The 17,815-nt window shown below is 40.2% G+C and overlaps 1 protein-coding gene across 1 annotated transcript in view; it reads left to right on the top strand.

Moving 5' to 3' along the window:
- KIF5B (kinesin family member 5B) overlaps positions 1 to 17,815 on the top strand; it is a 58,571-nt gene that overhangs the window by 5,176 nt on the left and 35,580 nt on the right. The window contains exons 2-8 of the mRNA XM_084859183.1: positions 6,275 to 6,362; positions 7,139 to 7,212; positions 9,082 to 9,186; positions 10,206 to 10,254; positions 14,671 to 14,726; positions 14,813 to 14,900; positions 15,827 to 15,951. Of these exons, the coding sequence (XP_084715309.1) occupies positions 6,275 to 6,362; positions 7,139 to 7,212; positions 9,082 to 9,186; positions 10,206 to 10,254; positions 14,671 to 14,726; positions 14,813 to 14,900; positions 15,827 to 15,951 (585 nt within the window). The remainder of the gene's footprint in view (positions 1 to 6,274; positions 6,363 to 7,138; positions 7,213 to 9,081; positions 9,187 to 10,205; positions 10,255 to 14,670; positions 14,727 to 14,812; positions 14,901 to 15,826; positions 15,952 to 17,815) is intronic.

Here is a 17,815-nt window from a genome sequence, read left to right as displayed (position 1 = left end):
TCTTGACTTGTGCCTGGTAAAGGAGCAGGAGCCAGTGCATCTATTTAAGAACTTGTAAGAGTTAGCACACCAAAAAAAATTAAGGTTTGGCAACCAGCTTAGCTACCCATATCTAATGGTTGAGTTTGAAAAGGGTCTGCTATGTCAGTGTTGTTAAATGGCTATTTCTGGTAGCATTTTGTGACCACAATGCACCATTATTTGTTTTTTAAATAACTTACATGCCCATGGTGATACTGATGTGTGGAATGTTTCCTAGAGGTAAGAATTAAAGGCAGGGGGTGTGTGGGGGGAAGGCTTTGTAGTCAATCTACTATCAAGATATGACCACCTATCTTCTAGCTACCCACACCTGAACTTGTAGAGTCTAGACCAGTTTGCCATGGAGAATGAGTGTGCCACATTGTGTAGTTTGAAATTGCTGCCTCCTCATAGTTAGAAATTGGGAAGTACATAGGGATCAAAGTGCACAATAAGACCTGATTTATGCATGTAAGGCAGGTACTTATTTTCTCTTGTATACAGAAGCACATGGACAAGCCTCTGTGATGTACTTTTAGACACCACAGGATGTACTGGTACAACTAGCAAATGATTTTTTCTCCCTCTGAGCCTCACTGCTTGTGGTATTTTTACTTATATGCCTCCAGCAAGTTATCTGTTCTACTTTTTCTCATTTAGGCTGGCTTGCTTCCCACATTGTCACATCTTTCTGTCCTTTCCTTATTGGCTCAGTCTTATCTGTTCTGCATTCACAGAACTTGCTTTCAAAAAGTGAGTAGGCTGTAGTGACTAGCTACTCGGAGGGAGATAGGAATGGAGAGAAAATAAGCTCCTGCTCTGATAGGAGCAGAACCAGATGGGAGATCTGAGGAACAATATACCTGCTGTTGAACCTAAATGTATTCACTGAGCAATGCTAGCCAGGCACTTGGAATATAGGTTACCTATAATAGGTTGACGGGCCACGGTGGCTTAGTGGTTAAGACGCTGAACTGCAGACTGGAAGGTCAACAGGTCAGCAGTTCGAGACCCGAGTGCCGCGTGACGGAGTGAGCTCCCATCTTCAGTCCCAGCTTCTGCCAACCTAGCAGTTCGAAAGCAAGAAATTGCAAGTAGATAAATAGGTACCGCCTCGGCAGGAAAGGTAACAGCGTTCCGTGCACCTCGGTGTTCAGTCATGCCGGCCACATGACCATGGAAACGTCTTCGGACAGCGCTGGCTCTTCGGCTTAGAAATGGGGATGAGCACTGCACTCTAGAGTCGGACACGACTGGTTGGGGACACCTTTACCTTTTATAATAGGTAAGCAGTCTAGTGGCTAATTGCATGTCTATGTTTATCTGGTATACTTATATATGTCTAATACAAAATTTGAAGAACACCCCACCTTGCAAATTTATTTTTCCATAGCTTTTTCATACCAGAAGATGCCACACAAGCAAGAATGTGTTTCTGAAACTTAAGCACTTTGTGAATAATGCTGACATTTGTTCTAAGAAACAAGCCACAGAATATTTGTTGAGCCTGTCTCAATTGTGAGAGATTACTTCAGATCTCAGAGGTCTAAAAACGATGGATCAGATTATTCAAGGTATATTTTATCGACTTGGAAAGTTTGGGACCATAAACATGGAAGCACAGCAGAAACCTATTGGAGCTTAATTTGGATAATGTTCAGGGTAACTGATCATTCTTGGTGACACCTTCTTTTGTGAATACTTACTAGACAATATGGTTTCAAAGTACATTTTAAGTATGTTTTGAAAGGCAGGATGCTGTAGCATATTCCAGGAACCTGGAACAGTGCTCTTGGTCACACCACCTCACTTATGAATTATTCTTTGGCACTTTATTTTCAAAATTTTAGCCATATTTTGCCTTCATATCAACCTCATAATTAGTGATAGTAAGGCGACTTAAATTGTCCATTCATGGACAGCACAGGTCAAGCTCATTTCAAATGCCTTGTAAGGAGAGATTTGTGAATTGGTACAACTGGTGAAGGGAAATCTCTTTGATATATTTTGAAGCTTACAGTGTAATCCTATCCATGTCTACTCAGAAGCAAGTTCTGTTGAGTTCATTTGGACTTGCTCCTAGGTAAGTGGGTAGAGGATTGCAGGCTGAGTGCGTTAATGCACTCTGGATGTGTAGCTATATAGTTTGGGAGCAGGGATCTGTAGCTTCCAATATCATGCCTGCTTACATTGGGATAGGAAAACATAGGTGTTCTTTCCTCCTCCTTGTATTGTGCTTATGTGCAGCTGTAAAGCTGTGTGTCGAACCATACATGAAGATAGTACAGCTTGCTATAAAGAACAGATGCATTTTTAAGAAAATACAATTTCACAAAATATCTACAACAGCCATTATCTGTGATAAAGTAGAATCAAATAAGCATCCACAAACAACTCAGAACTTATGACCATGTGAGAGGTCATTCGTTGATGGAAGTATACTTGGTATGAAATGAGTTATTTTCAACTACATATATTTCAATACAGAAAAATAAATGAAAGACCTCACCTGAATCTTTGTGTGAACTTGCCCTTATTGTTGTTCAGTCATTAAGTCGTGTCCGACTCTTCGTGACCCCATGGACCATAGCATGCCAGGCCTTCCTGTCCTGCGCTCTCTCCCGGAGCGTGCTCAAGTTCATATTCATTGCATCGGTGATGCTATCTAGCCATGTCATCCTCTGCCGTCCCCTTCTCCTTTTGCCTTCAATCTTTCCCAGCATCAGGGTCTTTTCCAGGGAGTTTTCTCTTCGCATTAGGTGGCCAAAATATTTGAGCTTCTGCTTCAGTATCTGTCCTTCCAATGAGCACTCAGGGTTGATTTCCTTTAGGATGGACTGATTTGACCTCCTTGCAGTCCAAGGGACTCGTAAGAGTCTTCTCCCGCACCACAGTTCGAAAGCATCGATTCTTCGGCGCTCAGCCTTCCTCAGCTCTCACAGCCATACATTACCGCTGGGAAAACCATAGCTTTGATTATACGAATCTTTGTCGGCAAGGTGATGTCTCTGCTTCTTACTATGCTGTCTAGGTGTGCCATAGCTTTCCTCCCAAGGAGCAAGCGTCTTTTAATTTCATGGCTACAGTCATTGTCTGCCATGATATACATATACATATAACTTGTATATGTTGTTGGATCATGGAACCAACCACATATGGTGTGGTGGTGACACTTTATACAGTAGTTTGATTATGAATCTGTACGCATGCTTCAAGATGTTAGCTTTCTTCAGCAGTTGGGCGTGTTTGCAGGTGACTAGCCCTCTGTCATACTGGAAACTTGCAAGCCAGATACCAGCTGTACCTATTATGTTGATTGCTGCTAATCCAAGCATGCTAGCAACATGTTGTATATGCCTGTAGAGAAATAGCAACCATTGTGGACAGCTGAGATTGGTAGAGGCAAACTCGCATAGTAAGTACATATTCAAAGAGGTATATTTTGGTTTGCTTCTAGATTTGTGGCTGCTGTGGCTGAGCAACCTGTTCACATACCTTTTTACGATGCTTCCAGGTTAAACCAGTGTATGTGAACATGAAAACAGTTTAGAAGCTGTTATAAAGTTGGCATTTTGTTCTAAGCCAGGAACTTCACTGAGACTTAGGTGAATAGCCTTGTAGTTATGTTTCCCCACCCCTACTTGTCTTTTCATTTGCTGAATTTTCAGTTTACTTACCAGTTTAAAAAATAGTTTGAATTCCCTGATAAATTCAAATTTATAATGTTTGTCATTGGGTCTAGCATGGTTACCTAATGATTATTTACAGCAAACTTTGCATTACACTGGTAGCATACTTAACAAAATGGTAAATAGAGAATTATCAGTTATATAGGGCTTCTAGTCTAATCAAACTGAAAAGCTAACATTAGGTATCAGTTCAGCTATGTTGTAGTACTTATCAGCACATAACATAATGGTGCACTTTCTCTTCAATATTGAGATCTAGCGCTCACTTGCACATCTCCAAATCTGGCTTTATAACTCCTGAAGCTTTCCACTTCAAATAAAAGAAGCTGAAAATCTTGGTGGTTTGGAAATTTGTAAAGATCAGAAACAGACTAATACAGCTACCCTTAGTATGCTAACAATGTATATGAAGACAAACTTGATCTTAAATGATAGATTGTCTCATGTATTTCAAGATCAGTAACCTGCTTTGCTCGTTGTCTTCAGGATTAACACTATTTGGTGCAATTAGCTATTGTATCAGTGAATATTATAGATAATATAAAATAGTTAAATATGTAGCATAGCGTTGTGTAAGCACATAGATTTAGGTTGAAAGAGTTTAACTGACTTCACCATAGACCCTTTGATGATAATTCATATTAAAGGTTATCTTACTAGAAAACACTTTGACCCAAAGCTGCAGTTTATAGCTGTTGCCTTTTTTCTTTGCTTAAATTGGGATAATACAGTCTGTCAAAGTATTCCTCTGCTGTGACAATTTTAAAAATGTGGGGTGAGTTCTTGTTTTTAACCTGTTTTAGCTCAGCCCTTTCCCCCACCCCCAAAGTAAGTCAAGAAATACTGTCATTTCATTGCCTGTCTCTCTTGCTTACATTACTCTGTGTCAGCTACTCTGGCACCATATGAACAATAAATATTTATAAAACAGCCACCTTATACAAAGAGTAAGAACTCAAGAGTCTGCTTTATACATTGTTTGAGCTGCCAACACTAAAACACCAATGAGACTTACTTTGAAAGACATTCCTTTGTTAGAAATTTAAAACTGGTTAGCATGTAACAACAACCCTGAGTACGGATTGTCATTGAACCAAGGGTTGTTGTTAAATTGTGGGCCCTCATTATGTATGAAACCTGCACTGTGGGTTGGTAACCATGAACAACCCAGAGTTCACAACCCAACAACAAATTATGTTTCCCTTCCTGGGCTGTTTGTGGTTAGCTATGCATAGTTAAACCATCGTGCAGGGTTTGCACATAATGGCAACCCATGATTCAACAACAATCCATGATTCAACAACCCATACTCTGGGTTGTCATTATATGCGAACCAGACTTCACATCTAAATGTTTTGAATATGGTGAGCCACAGTTGGGCACTTTAAAAGTTTATTGATATCTTTGAGGAACTTTTTAGCATTTGTTCAACTCTTTTTTTAAAAAAAAATTGAAGTGGGATTTAAAGTGCTTAACATGGTTGAATTGTGCCCTTAAGTCTGATTATGTTGAAATGATTTCTGTGGAAACATACTTTCTTTCTTAAAAGGGGTTCCTACTTCATCAGTTAAGGAATCTGTTCTCAGATTAATCTTCAAGTAGTTCTCAGCCTGTACGCATTTTTCGCATGGGATACATGAATATTTCAGCCTTGTAATAGAAGTATCATTTTCAGTATTTCAGCAAGAGGGTTTTCAAGGAACTACAAAATTACAGCTGTTATTTCATCCCACTTGTGATTTTTATCTGCTGCTTTAGTAACATCTACCTCTAGGTTTTATGATATGTTAGATAAGATTGCTCATCTTCTAGAACTATTACCACCAGTAATATTCAGCTTTAACTTGCTTTGAGCATGCTTGACTGAGTTGTTCAGGTTGGAACATGTACAGGGACCGGCGTTGAAATATGTAGTCATTTCTATAAAATCAAGCCCCATTTGTAAGGGTCAGGAATTGGGCTGCCTAAATTTGAAAATGGATAAAATTAAGGAAATGCTAAAATAAGGATTATTATCCTTTCAGCTAATAGGCAACAGGAAAGAATTTTTAATAGAAAGCTCTGTCTTGTACTTGAAAACCCTGCTGGGGCTTGATACCACTGCAAGGAACTGGACATCGTGTAATTTAGGAAAACAAGATCAAAATTAGTGTGAATAATACTGGTTTAACTTCAAATTTCATGATATTCCCACATTCTTTCTTGTGTGTTGAAAGAATTACCTAAAGAAACTATGTTAGTCTCTGCATTTCAGCCATTGTATAGGGAAAGACCCTTATGTGTTGTACATGCTTTTATTAATATTGGCATATTACATAGTTTTAGTGTCCTTTGGACTAAAAGAACAATTACACAACAGTTGGTAAGCTTGGATGTCGTCCTCTTCAGTGTGATAAGCCATGAGTGGCATATTTGTTTTCAGTCTTGAACTGAGATTGGTTTCAACAATAATAAAATCTGCAGGTTGAAAGAAAATGGAAAATAGCTTTTTCAATGTACAATAATGCATCTGGTCTAAGTAATTTATAACTTTGTCTTTTATACTCTTTTAATATATTTTTCAGTCTAAGCCTTATGCGTTTGACCGTGTGTTCCAGTCGCACACATCACAGGAGCAAGTATATAATGATTGTGCAAAAAAGATTGTCAAAGGTAAGAGGAGATTTCTTTGTGTGTGTGTGTGTGTGTGTGTGTGTATATATATATAGAGAGAGAGAGAGAGAGAGAGAGAGCGCGCGCGAGTGCAATAAAAGGCATGAGTCACAAATGGTGCTTTGTGGGCATAATGCTTTATCCATCTTGTCCTTCCATCTGTGTTTTTGAGATACTAATTGTAGTGAGGGCAGGAAACTATTAGTATAGTTGAAGCATGACTTTGGTTCTAGAATCGAATTTTTCAGTCTCCTCTGTGGTTTTAATGAGTGTTCTGAGAATCTTGTGAACATGTTGTGGGGAAGGATATTGGTTTTCTATCCCTATGTTGTTTGAAAGTGTATGCTACCCTAAGCCCAAGTTTAAGGGCCAGGCAGCCATGCTTTAATGATCTTATGAGACTTGGATACTGGCAACAAATAGATGAACGATGCCTTTTATACTCCACATAAAGTATATGCCAGGAATTGTTTTGCCAAGAAGTGTGTAGCAGGTATAAATTCAAGCCCTTTACTTGGGTACAACTGTATCAAGAGTTGTAGGTAAGGGAAAAGTCCATGTCCAATATCTGCTTGCTTGCTTCCTTCTGTCCGTCTTTCCTTCCAGAGTTGTCCTCAAGCATTAGATTCAGAGTTCCTTTATTGCATGCATATTCTAAGTTCTTTTTCCAAAAATGTGTTGAAATCTTTGTAGAAAACAGCATCTGTTTCAAGACTGAATGTTTCATATGAGACTGTTGTGGAATTTATAATTACTGTATATTTTTTTCATCCTAGATGTTCTTGAGGGATACAATGGTACGATATTTGCTTATGGGCAAACGTCATCTGGGAAGACTCACACTATGGAGGTAGGATTGTTACCATGTTTACTCCGCACATGCTTCTCTATACACACCAGAAACCTATTTGTTTTCTTATAGTAAGTCTTATAGGTGTGGGAACAAAATGGAGGCAAGTTGGCAACCAAGGGTGGAATGGAAATGTCAGCTTCAGATGAAAAATCTTTTCTCATAGCTAGTGATTAACGTTATTCCTTTCTTCGTTTGTAAATGTTGATGTAATTGATAGCTCCTAAGAACTCATTCCATATTCATGTTACTGTAACCTATATTGATAACATTTCTGTTTGCCAGACTAGCAAAAAGTACAGATAGTATAGTTATCTTAAGCTTTTCCTGTTTTTTGTGATGGTACACGTTTCTTCAACAAAATGCTTTTTTCAAAATTAACATAAAAAAAGTTTATACTTAATTTATAGTGTTAAACATAATTGTAACAGTTACACTAGATGACTTTCTGTTAATAACTGGATAAATATCGTATGTGTTACAGTTTAAAAGTGTATTTTTGTTAAGTTTTATTTGTTCACTTAACTTTATCCATGACCTGTGCTGTAGTGAACTTGGTCAGTTCCGTCCTGTTAAATGATGTATATAGTGTATGGCCTGAGATCCAAAGAGCCCCATACGCAAGAGGAAAGTGTTTGTGTGTCCCTGTATGTGTTGCCAATTTTCTTCGCAAACTGCAGTAGTTTTCCATATTGACTCCTACTCCAGGGGGGCCCTTGACCTTGGAGGTGTGAGCCTGAACTATTTATTTAAAAGTATCTGAAACTGCTATAGAAAGCAAAGGAGGAGTGGAGTAACCTTGTTGCATGCGCAGAACTCTGCTCGTGGCCAATGTGATTTTCTGTTGTTACTCAGAACTATTTCCTTTGTCTCTTTTCATTCTTCACGGTTAACCATTTTTGTTTCAGAAATATTCTTTAATGTTTTGGCTTTTGATCAGTATATTTGGAATTTCAACACCATTTGAGGGAAAAATAATGTAGGGAGCAGTCCTATGGAGATAGTTGTCAGCCTCTGAACCTGGAGGCTGATGACTATCCAGTGCAGGGCAGCCAGAACATGGAGGTGATCCTTGCCTCCATGCTTTGGCCGCTCTGCATTTTTAGCTAGACAGGCGATTCTGACTATCTGGCCAGGGAGCTTCAGAGCAGGAGGTGGGAAGGGAGTGGGAGGTGGGGAGGTCCCATGGCATATAAGAAGATGCATAACGCAGCTTCTGCAATCTCCTCCCCTCCCCGCCCCTGGGATCACCCCCTTTTCCCTGTCTCCATGCTCCATTTCCGAGAACAGAGATATAGCCAGCGCAGAGAGAACTGCATCTGCTACAAGTGGGAGGGGGTGGTTAGCGTGGTTTCTGGGCTCTGTGGTTGGAGCCCAGAAACCAAAAAATCCTATGGTCCCCCCCAGATGATGTCTAGGGGACATAGGATTGCTCCTTTAGGCACTCTTCTTCTGATCAACTTTATATACATGAAGGCGTTCTATAGACTAAGCTTGCCTTTCCCCATTTGATTGTTAAGTCATTACTTTCTAATAGATGGTACAGTCCACCCAAAGTTATGCTCTTGCAGGGTATTATCCTGTGTTCTCTTGGTTGTAAGCATAACTCTTGGGTCTTACTCTTGACTAAACTTCCATAGGACGAGGTTGCATATCCCATTAATCTCATGGGAGAACAGGTGGTTTATCTCCATACAATTGAAATTGGTGGGACAGTTTATTAGATTTGTCTGGAACATGCTCATAAGTTATGGCTATGGACTGACTGTAAAGATACTTTTAATAATTCTACCTCATTGGTGTCCTAAAATGTCTGAGATATGCAGCCTTTGCTTGAATGACAGTTTTTTTCTCTTTTTTTACATAAAGGGGAAACTACATGATCCAGATGGAATGGGTATCATTCCAAGGATAGTCCAGGATATTTTTAATTATATTTATTCCATGGATGAAAATTTGGAGTTTCATATTAAGGTATTTTTTTAACTCTATAGATTTCAAACTAAAGACAATTCATCAGAAGTACTGAGGATGAATAACCCATTTGATTTAGAAGTCACATGACTATGTAGATTGGAAGTATGACTTCCTAATAAATGGAAGTTTATTTAATAACTCGGAAAATAATCCTAAAAAGTTATAAACTATCCCATGTACTTGATTAAAATAATTTGTCTAATGATAACAAATAGCAGAATAAAATTCTTCATCCTGTGCTGTGTAGATTAATTGTCAGTGCTTCCTAAGTTTATTTTTTTCAAAGCCTAGCTCTTAAATAAAACTTGTATATTTTTAGAAAAGCCCTTCAGAGAAGATTACCACAATCTCTGATTGAGGCAGATAGCCTTGTTATGGATAGGTGAGTTGCAAATAATCACTCGTTAATTGTGGCATTAAAACAGACTATTGCCACAGAAGTTTCAGTAAGATTGGTCCCCTCGCAGACTTTTGTAGGATTCTCATACACACGCACGCATACACTTCAAAATTCTGCTAAGTGCTACAATGAAGCTGTTCTGGTGATCTCTGTATAGACCCAAGACTAGATGGGCATTAATTTTATGATGTCAATATTACTCAGTGGTTTAATGTGCGTCTTTTTTTGCTGCATGCATGTTTGACAGAACACTGTCATCTGTAAGGCGCTAGTAACATGTAATTATAGTGACATTTGTACTAAATTCAAAACAAAATTATTTTTTAAAGTTGATAGTACAGTTCTTATTTTCACAAATCTTCTCCTTTTATTTTGCCCCATATTGCTTTTAACCTCTCTAAATAGTTTAAGCTTACAGGCTGCTTTTTAAATTTTATAATATTTGTGTACAGCTTTCAAACCATAATGGTTCTCAGAGTGGCATAGAATAATTAAATTAGATTAATAAATGGATCATATTGCCCTCACAATGATAGATCTAGAATATCTGTTGCTGTTGACTTTGCATATCCGGACAGGGTTTACGGACTTTCCTCAACATTTTATATCCTTTCAGGTGTCGTATTTTGAAATTTATCTGGATAAAATAAGGGACCTTTTGGATGGTGAGTACTTTTTTTCTTACGTTGAGAAGGGAATATTAGCTGCTTGTGTAGTAAATGGGGTACAATAGAACTTGATGATCTCGTGTGAATCTCTGTTGTAATCCAAACATTAGAAAGTGGGGCAGGGGAGGATCAGTTGGATATGCAAGTAAAACAGAATACGCATATGTATGAGCACACATTTGCTGATAATGTTAGTTCAAGAATTAAACAGTGAAGGTGAAATGAAAAAGAGAAAATGATTTAATGGCAAACTACACAGAAAAGTAGGTTTGAGGCCAGATTTAAACATAAAAGGTTAAGAACAGAACATGACAGAGGAACCAGTTTGAGGGACGCACTGGAGAAAGGAGTAAGATGGGCCCACAGAGTAAGGAGAAAGTGAAGGGTAAGATAATTAAAGGAAATGGGGCAGTTTGCATGTCACGCTAAGCCACCATGTGTTAATTCACCTGCGGGGCTCTGAGATGCATGTGCCATTTTGAATATAATGCCATGGCGGGGGTGTGCCATGGCTTGTTGTGTCACGCAAACCTGGGCATTGTGGCCTATTTGAGGATTAAACAACCACTGGATAACTATAGAACAACACTCAAATAACCTATGATGCCTGAGTTCATTTGGTGCCAGCCCCGGCTTCTCATGTCATTAACCCATGGTGGCTTATCATGATGTACAAACCAGAGCAATGATAACTAAGAGGAAATGTGGTTTGGGTTTATAAACTAGAAAATAGCTATTTTATTTTATTGCATTTATATCCCGCCTTTTTTCCTGTTGCAAGGAACCCAAGGCAGCTTACATGATCCTCCTCCTCTCCATTTTATCCTCACAACAACCCTGTGAGGTAGGTTGGGCTGAGAGTCTGTGACTGGCCCAAAGTCACCCAGTGAGCTTCCATGGCTGAGTGGGGACTAGAACCCAGATCGCTGGGCTCCCAGTCCAACACTCTAGCCACTACACCACACTGGCCCTAGACAAAATCCATTGCTTGTATTAGATTGCCTAGGATCCTAGGCATTGTTGGTGGAAGCTGTACTGTGGTGAATGCAGAAGGCTGGTGATGAAAGCGCCACAGAAGATAATGAGTTGATCCTAGTTTTATTGAAGTATGTAATGGTCATTTCTCTTGAAAATTATACAAGTGTATACTGGGGTAGGCAACCCAGTGCCCTCCAGACATGTTGGACTCCAGCTTCCATCACCCCTGACCATTGGGCATGGTAGCTGGACCTGATGGGAGTTGTAGTCCAACACATCTGTAGGCCATCAGGTTGCCTGCCTCTCGTGCATGGCGTCTTTATTTGTTTGGCAGTTGCTGCAAATTATTGAAAATACTACATGAAGGACCCATACAACTTACTGATGGAACTTCTGAAACTGATGCAACATTTTTGCAAGTTTAATACTATTTTCTGAGTACTCAAAGAGCTTCATATACGTTGGCAGAAATTCTTACAGCAACCCTGTAAGGCAGGCCAGGGTTATGTTCATGTTAGAGATGGATTTATGTCTGGTTTAAAAGGTAGCCAATAGCCTTGGTCATCTCTCTCTTAGACTGTTAGGTTTTGTTCAGTGCAAGCAGCTGCTAGAGTTATAAGTATAGGTGATAAAAATAAAATACCTTATATATTCATTCTGTCAGAGTCTAATGGGATTGTGTGGACATTACAGAAGCACCCATCTGTGCAAAAACATCTTGATTTCACATACATGCCAGTGGGTCTATAGTTGATGTAACTAATCATGAAGGATAACTTGGTGTTGTAATGGAAAGCTCATTGAAAATGTCAGCTCAGCGTACTGCAGCAGTGAAAGGCAAATTCAGTGTGGAGAATTATTAGGAAGGGGAAGCAAGTACAGTTGGCAAGTACCATAATGCTACCATATAAATCTTTGGTGCAGCCACGTTTCGCATAGTATCAGCATTTCGGCCTGCTTCACACGACACCCCAGGCTCACCATGTTCAGTCGTTCAGTCGTGTCCGACTCTTCGTGACCCCATGGACCATAGCACGCCAGGCCTTCCTGTCCTGCGCTCTCTCCCGGAGCGTGCTCAAGTTCATATTCATTGCATCGGTGATGCTATCTAGCCATCTCATCCTCTGCCGTCCCCTTCTCCTTTTGCCTTCAGTCTTTCCCAGCATCAGGGTCTTTTCCAGAGAGTTTTCTCTTCGCGTTAGGCGGCCAAAATATTTGAGCTTCAGCTTCAGTATCTGTCCTTCCAATGAGCACTCAGGGTTGATTTCCTTTAGGATGGACTGATTTTACCTCCTTGCAGTCCAGGGGACTCGTAAGAGTCTTCTCCAGCACCACAGTTCGAAAGCATCAATTCTTCGGCGCTCAGCCTTCCTTATAGTCCAGCTCTCACAGCCATACATTACTACTGGGAAAACCATAGCTTTGATTAGACGGACCTTTGTCGGCAAGGTGATGTCTCTGCTTCTTACTATGCTGTCTAGGTGTGCCATAGCTTTCCTCCCAAGGAGCAAGCGTCTTTTAATTTCATGGCTACAGTCACTGTCTGCGGTGATCTTGGAGCCCAAGAAAGTAAAATCTGTCACTGCTTCCATTTCTTCCCCTTCTATATGCCAGGAAGTGATGGGGCCAGATGCCATGATCTAAGTTTTTGTAATGTTGAGTTTCAAACCAGCTTTTGCACTCTCCTCTTTCACCCTCCACAAGAGGCTCTTGAGATCGTCTTCACTTTCTGCCATTAGGGTGGTATCGTCTGCATATCGGAGGTTGTTGATAATTCTCCCAGCAATCTTAATTCCGGCCTCTTGAGTCATCCAACCCGGCATTTCTCATGATGTACTCTGCATATAAGTTAAATAAGCAGGGTGACAATATGCAAGCCTTGTCGTACTCCTTTCCCAATTTTGAACCAATCGGTTGTTCCATGTCTGGTTCTTACTGTTGCTTCTTGACCCTCGTACAGGTTTCTGAGGAGACAGGTAAGGTGGTCTGGTACTCCCATCACTTTCAGAATTTGCCACAGTTTGTTGTGATCCACACAATCAAAGGCTTTAGCGTAGTCAATGAAGCAGAAATAGACGTTTTTCTGGAATTCTCTTGCTTTCTCCATGATGCAACGAATGTTGGCGATTTGATCTCTAGTTCCTCTGCCTCTTCTAAACCCAGCTTGTACTTCCGGTAGTTCTTGGTTCGCATACTGCTGAAGCCTAGCTTGTAGGATTTTGAGCATCACCTTGCTGGCATGTGAAATGAGCGCAATTGTGCAGTAGTTTGAACACTCTTTGGCGTTGCCCTTCTTTGGAATTGGAATGTAAACTGACCTTTTCCAGTCTTGTGGCCACTGTTGAGTGTGCCAAATTTGTTGGCATATTGAATGCAGCACTTTCACAGCATCATCTTTTAGGATTTTAAATAGCTCAGCTGGAATACTGTCATCTCCACTAGCTTTGTTGTTACTAATGCTTCCTAAGGCCCACTTGACTTCACTCTCAAGGATGTCCGGCTCAAGTTCAGTGACCGCACTATCATGGCTATCAGGGACATTCAGATCTTTCCTGTATAGTTCTTCTGTGTATTCTTTCCACCTCTTCTTAATCTCATCTGCTTCTGTTAGGTCCCTGCCTTCTTTGTCCTTTATCATGCCAGTCTTTGCACAAAATGTTCCCTTGATATCTCCGATTTTCTTGAAGAGATCTCCAGTCTTTCCCATTCTGTTGTTTTCCTCGATTTCTTTGCATCGTTCATTTAAGAAGGCCTTCTTGTCTCTCCTTGCTATTCTCTGGAACTCTGCATCCATTTGGATATATCTTCCCCTTTCTCCCTTGCTTTTCGCTTCGCTTCTTTCCTCAGCTACTTGTAAAGCCTCATCAGACAGCCACTTGGCTTTCTTGCATTTCTTTTTCTTTGGGATGGATTTCATTGCTGCCTCCTGAACAATGTTACGGACCTTCATTCATAGTTCCTCAGGCACTCAGGAGTAATAAAGTAGTAATATAGTAATAAAGTGATTCATAATTACCTTATGGAATTATTTCCACAAGATATGGTGATGTCCACTAAGCTGGCTTTAAAACAGGGGTAGACAAATTCATGGACTTGAGCACGCTCCGGGAGAGAGTGCAGGACAGGAAGGCCTGGCGTGCTATGGTCCATGGGGTCATGAAGAGTCAGACATGACTGAACAACAAAGACAAATTCATGGGGCAAAAGTCTATTAACAGCTTTTAGTTAGGATAAGTAACTGAAACCTCCAGGTTATGAGGAAGTATATCTTGAGGGCATAGCCATCATAGTCATACTCTATTTGTGAACTTTCCAGAGGCATTTAACTTACCATGGTTAAAACAACGCTGAAATAGGAAGGCAAAGTTTATTTCTTTGTCCAGGCAGTAGCTGTTTGAGAGGAGGATAACTATTTTAATGCTTTTTCTCTTTCAGTCTCTAAGACCAATCTTTCTGTTCATGAGGACAAAAACAGAGTACCTTATGTGAAGGTGTGTATAAGGATTGAGCAAGTATATCAGCCCTCTTTAGATCCCTTGCTCTAATGGTTAATTACATTATATTTGTATTTTCACAGGGCTGCACTGAACGTTTTGTATGTAGTCCAGATGAAGTTATGGATACTATAGATGAAGGAAAATCTAATAGACATGTAGCAGTTACAAGTAAGTGGTTAATTTTGCATTTTTATGTTTTAATTTTGCATTTTTATTTATCTGTGTTATCTTCCTGACAAATTACCAGTGTTCATTCTGTGCAAACAATATATATAACCAAGTTTTCAGTGTTGTATTGAAATGGTGCCTTTTTCCCCATTGGGAAGCATTGTGTTCTTTAATGGAGATGACCAAATTCTTCAGCTTGGTGGGTAGAGCTAGAGGTGCAATGACAGTGATATTATCACAACCCATCCTCCATAGTGTACTGGGGAGAGTCTGAAGCTCCTAGGCTGAGGAATTTGGTAGGCCCCTTCTTTCCCTGATGGTGGCGTTCTCCTATCAGGAAATGGGAAATCTCATTGCCTTCTGAGGTAATGATACAGGGGCTTCTGGGATGATCTTGCATTTCCTGTTGGGGAGGGGAGATTGTTAGAAGGGAGAGAAGTGGGCTGTGAGTCAGTTGCACTGTGTTTGGCCTGTAGCCAGCTTCTCAACTGTAGACACTGCTGAGTGGAAAATGAGAAATTTTCTCTCACTTTCCACTGCACCTTGCAATTTAAACATGGTACCAAGAAGGGGATGTAAGGGGCTCATAGAAAATGCTGGTGGGTGTGGCCTGCAGGCAGCCAGTTGTCCATCCCTGTGCAAGAATTTGTCTCTAGTTTAGTTTCCTTAATAGATTATCGTCTCCTGCCATCAATACTTGAAAGTTCAAGGTCTCTAGTTAGCAGAGGGCTTCCTTAGATGGCTGTTGAGAGGCCTTAATGTACTAGTCAGGCCTGTGCCACTCCCTTTGGGTAAGTCTCAAGAGGATATGTAATTTTTCTATAGGTTCGCCATTTGGCTTTTTCAGCATTGATTAGACATTTGGTACTGGTGAGATTTGTTGCCAGAATGTATATTGATAAAACTCCAAACATTTTATCTTTCAGACATGAATGAACATAGCTCTCGAAGTCATAGCATCTTTCTCATTAATGTAAAGCAAGAAAACACTCAAACAGAGCAGAAATTGAGTGGAAAGCTTTACCTTGTAGACTTGGCAGGTAGTGAAAAGGTAATAGTTTTATATTGTGAAGCTGAACAAGTAGAAGTTGCCACTGAACTTAACTGTATTCACAATTGAAATATTGGATCTTACGATGAGTCATCGTTTGCCACTGCTAGTTCTGAAGTACACCAGTGAAAGATGTATATATTGTATACATCTGGGGTCCCCAACTTGGGTCTTGTGGACACTTCCCTTGGTGCCTGCCAGGCTCCCTGATCCTCCTCAATTTTAATGTTTTTAAAAGATTTCCTTAACTGTTAAGCTGGCATGCTGCAAGTGAAGCACTCCAATGCCATATTTATTTCCAGGGGCATTCTTAGGAAATTAAAATGGCACATGGCTACAGCCCCGTTCTTCATTTTGAAGCATGCCTAGCCATCCAGAAAAAGATAAAAATAAACTTGGGATAGGGTGGGGTCTTCCCTGTGTATTCTATGTTTTGCCTGGTTGGGGGGTGTACCTGGTTTTGTTTGTTTTTTGTGCTTTTGGTGTGCTTTTGCCTGGTTTTGAGATGCGCTGTGTGTTTTGCCTGGGTTGTGTGTGTGTTGGCTGACGGATTTTGGGGGTGTGGGTGAGTGTTTCTCTGAGCATCACTACTTTGCCTTCTGTGAAATTGGTATTTTGTTGTGCTTTGTGGGGGCAAATATGTGATTTGGCATTTGCAGCTCAGACTGTACCTCTGCTTTGTACTCCAAGTTACTTGTCTCTGAGTCTCATTAGTTTGCCTTCTGTGAAATGGGTGTTGGAGCAGTAAAGAGGGCATTCAAAATAGGTTTTTTCTGTTTTGAAACTCAAACCCCACCTCTGCCTTGTACTCAGGTTCTTGTTGGGCAAGATATTTGTCTTTGAGCCTCACCAGCTTGCCTTCTGGAAAATGGGTCTTCTCAAACTAGCCACAGCCACCATGGCAGCTATTTTATGAGAGTTCCCACAGCATTACCTTAAAATTTCAAATGTGCCCACCAGACTGAAATGGTTGGGGGACCCTTGTTATATTTCCCCCATTCCTTGGAGCAAGGGAGGTTTTGTTTGACATCAGGCAAAAAGTAGGCAAGGCACTAGAAACCACTTTAAATCCCTAAATGGCTTAGGACCTGGGTATCTAAGGGACTGCCCTTCTCATGAACCTGCCCAAGTATTAAGATCTGCAAGGGAGCCCTTTTGAGGGAATGATTACAGATAAGGCTGTAGATAAATGTTAAAAATAACAAAATAATAAATACATTTTAGTCATAAAAGTATCATCCGTCTATTGTCCTTATTAGAGTAGATTATTTAGAACTGTGTATTGGCCTGAAAATTGGTGAACTTGGCCCCCCAAGGAAGTAAAAAGATACAATGATAAATCGGGACAATAAATATCAGATGAAGAGTTGCAATGGGAGCAATATTGGTGATTAGGAAAAAGAAGCCACCTTTATAAGCAACAAGGAAGGAATTGATTGTCGTATTCCCTTTGCAGGCTCTTTTGTATTTGAGGACAGGTCCATTAGTGATCATTTTCCTTTAAACTTAGACCTTAATTACTTTTTTCTGAGACTTGCAGCTATTTCAAGGGGACTCGGTAGATTATACCCTATATGAACCCAGGGGTGTGAAGTGTCAAATTTGTCTACAAGAGGGGTAGGCAATGTCATGTAGTCCAAAACATCTGGAGGGCAACTCCCATCATCCCTGACCATTGGCCATGCTGCCTGGTGCTGATGGGAGTTGTAGTCCAACACATCTGGAGGGTGCAAGGTTGCTTATCTCTGGCTTAGTGTAAGCTGGCCAAATATGTAAGATCCATGTCAACTTGTGGAAACCTAGAAAATTCTTAAGCAGTTTGGTTCAAGCAGCTTTAAGAATTGCCCCCCAAACAAGGAAGTAT

This window comes from Heloderma suspectum, chromosome 5 (genome assembly GCF_057233095.1).
Source record: "Heloderma suspectum isolate Gila_16-S chromosome 5, 16-S_ref, whole genome shotgun sequence".
In the NCBI taxonomy this organism is placed as follows: domain Eukaryota; kingdom Metazoa; phylum Chordata; class Lepidosauria; order Squamata; family Helodermatidae; genus Heloderma; species Heloderma suspectum.
This window is presented reverse-complemented; position numbering and strand designations above follow the sequence as displayed.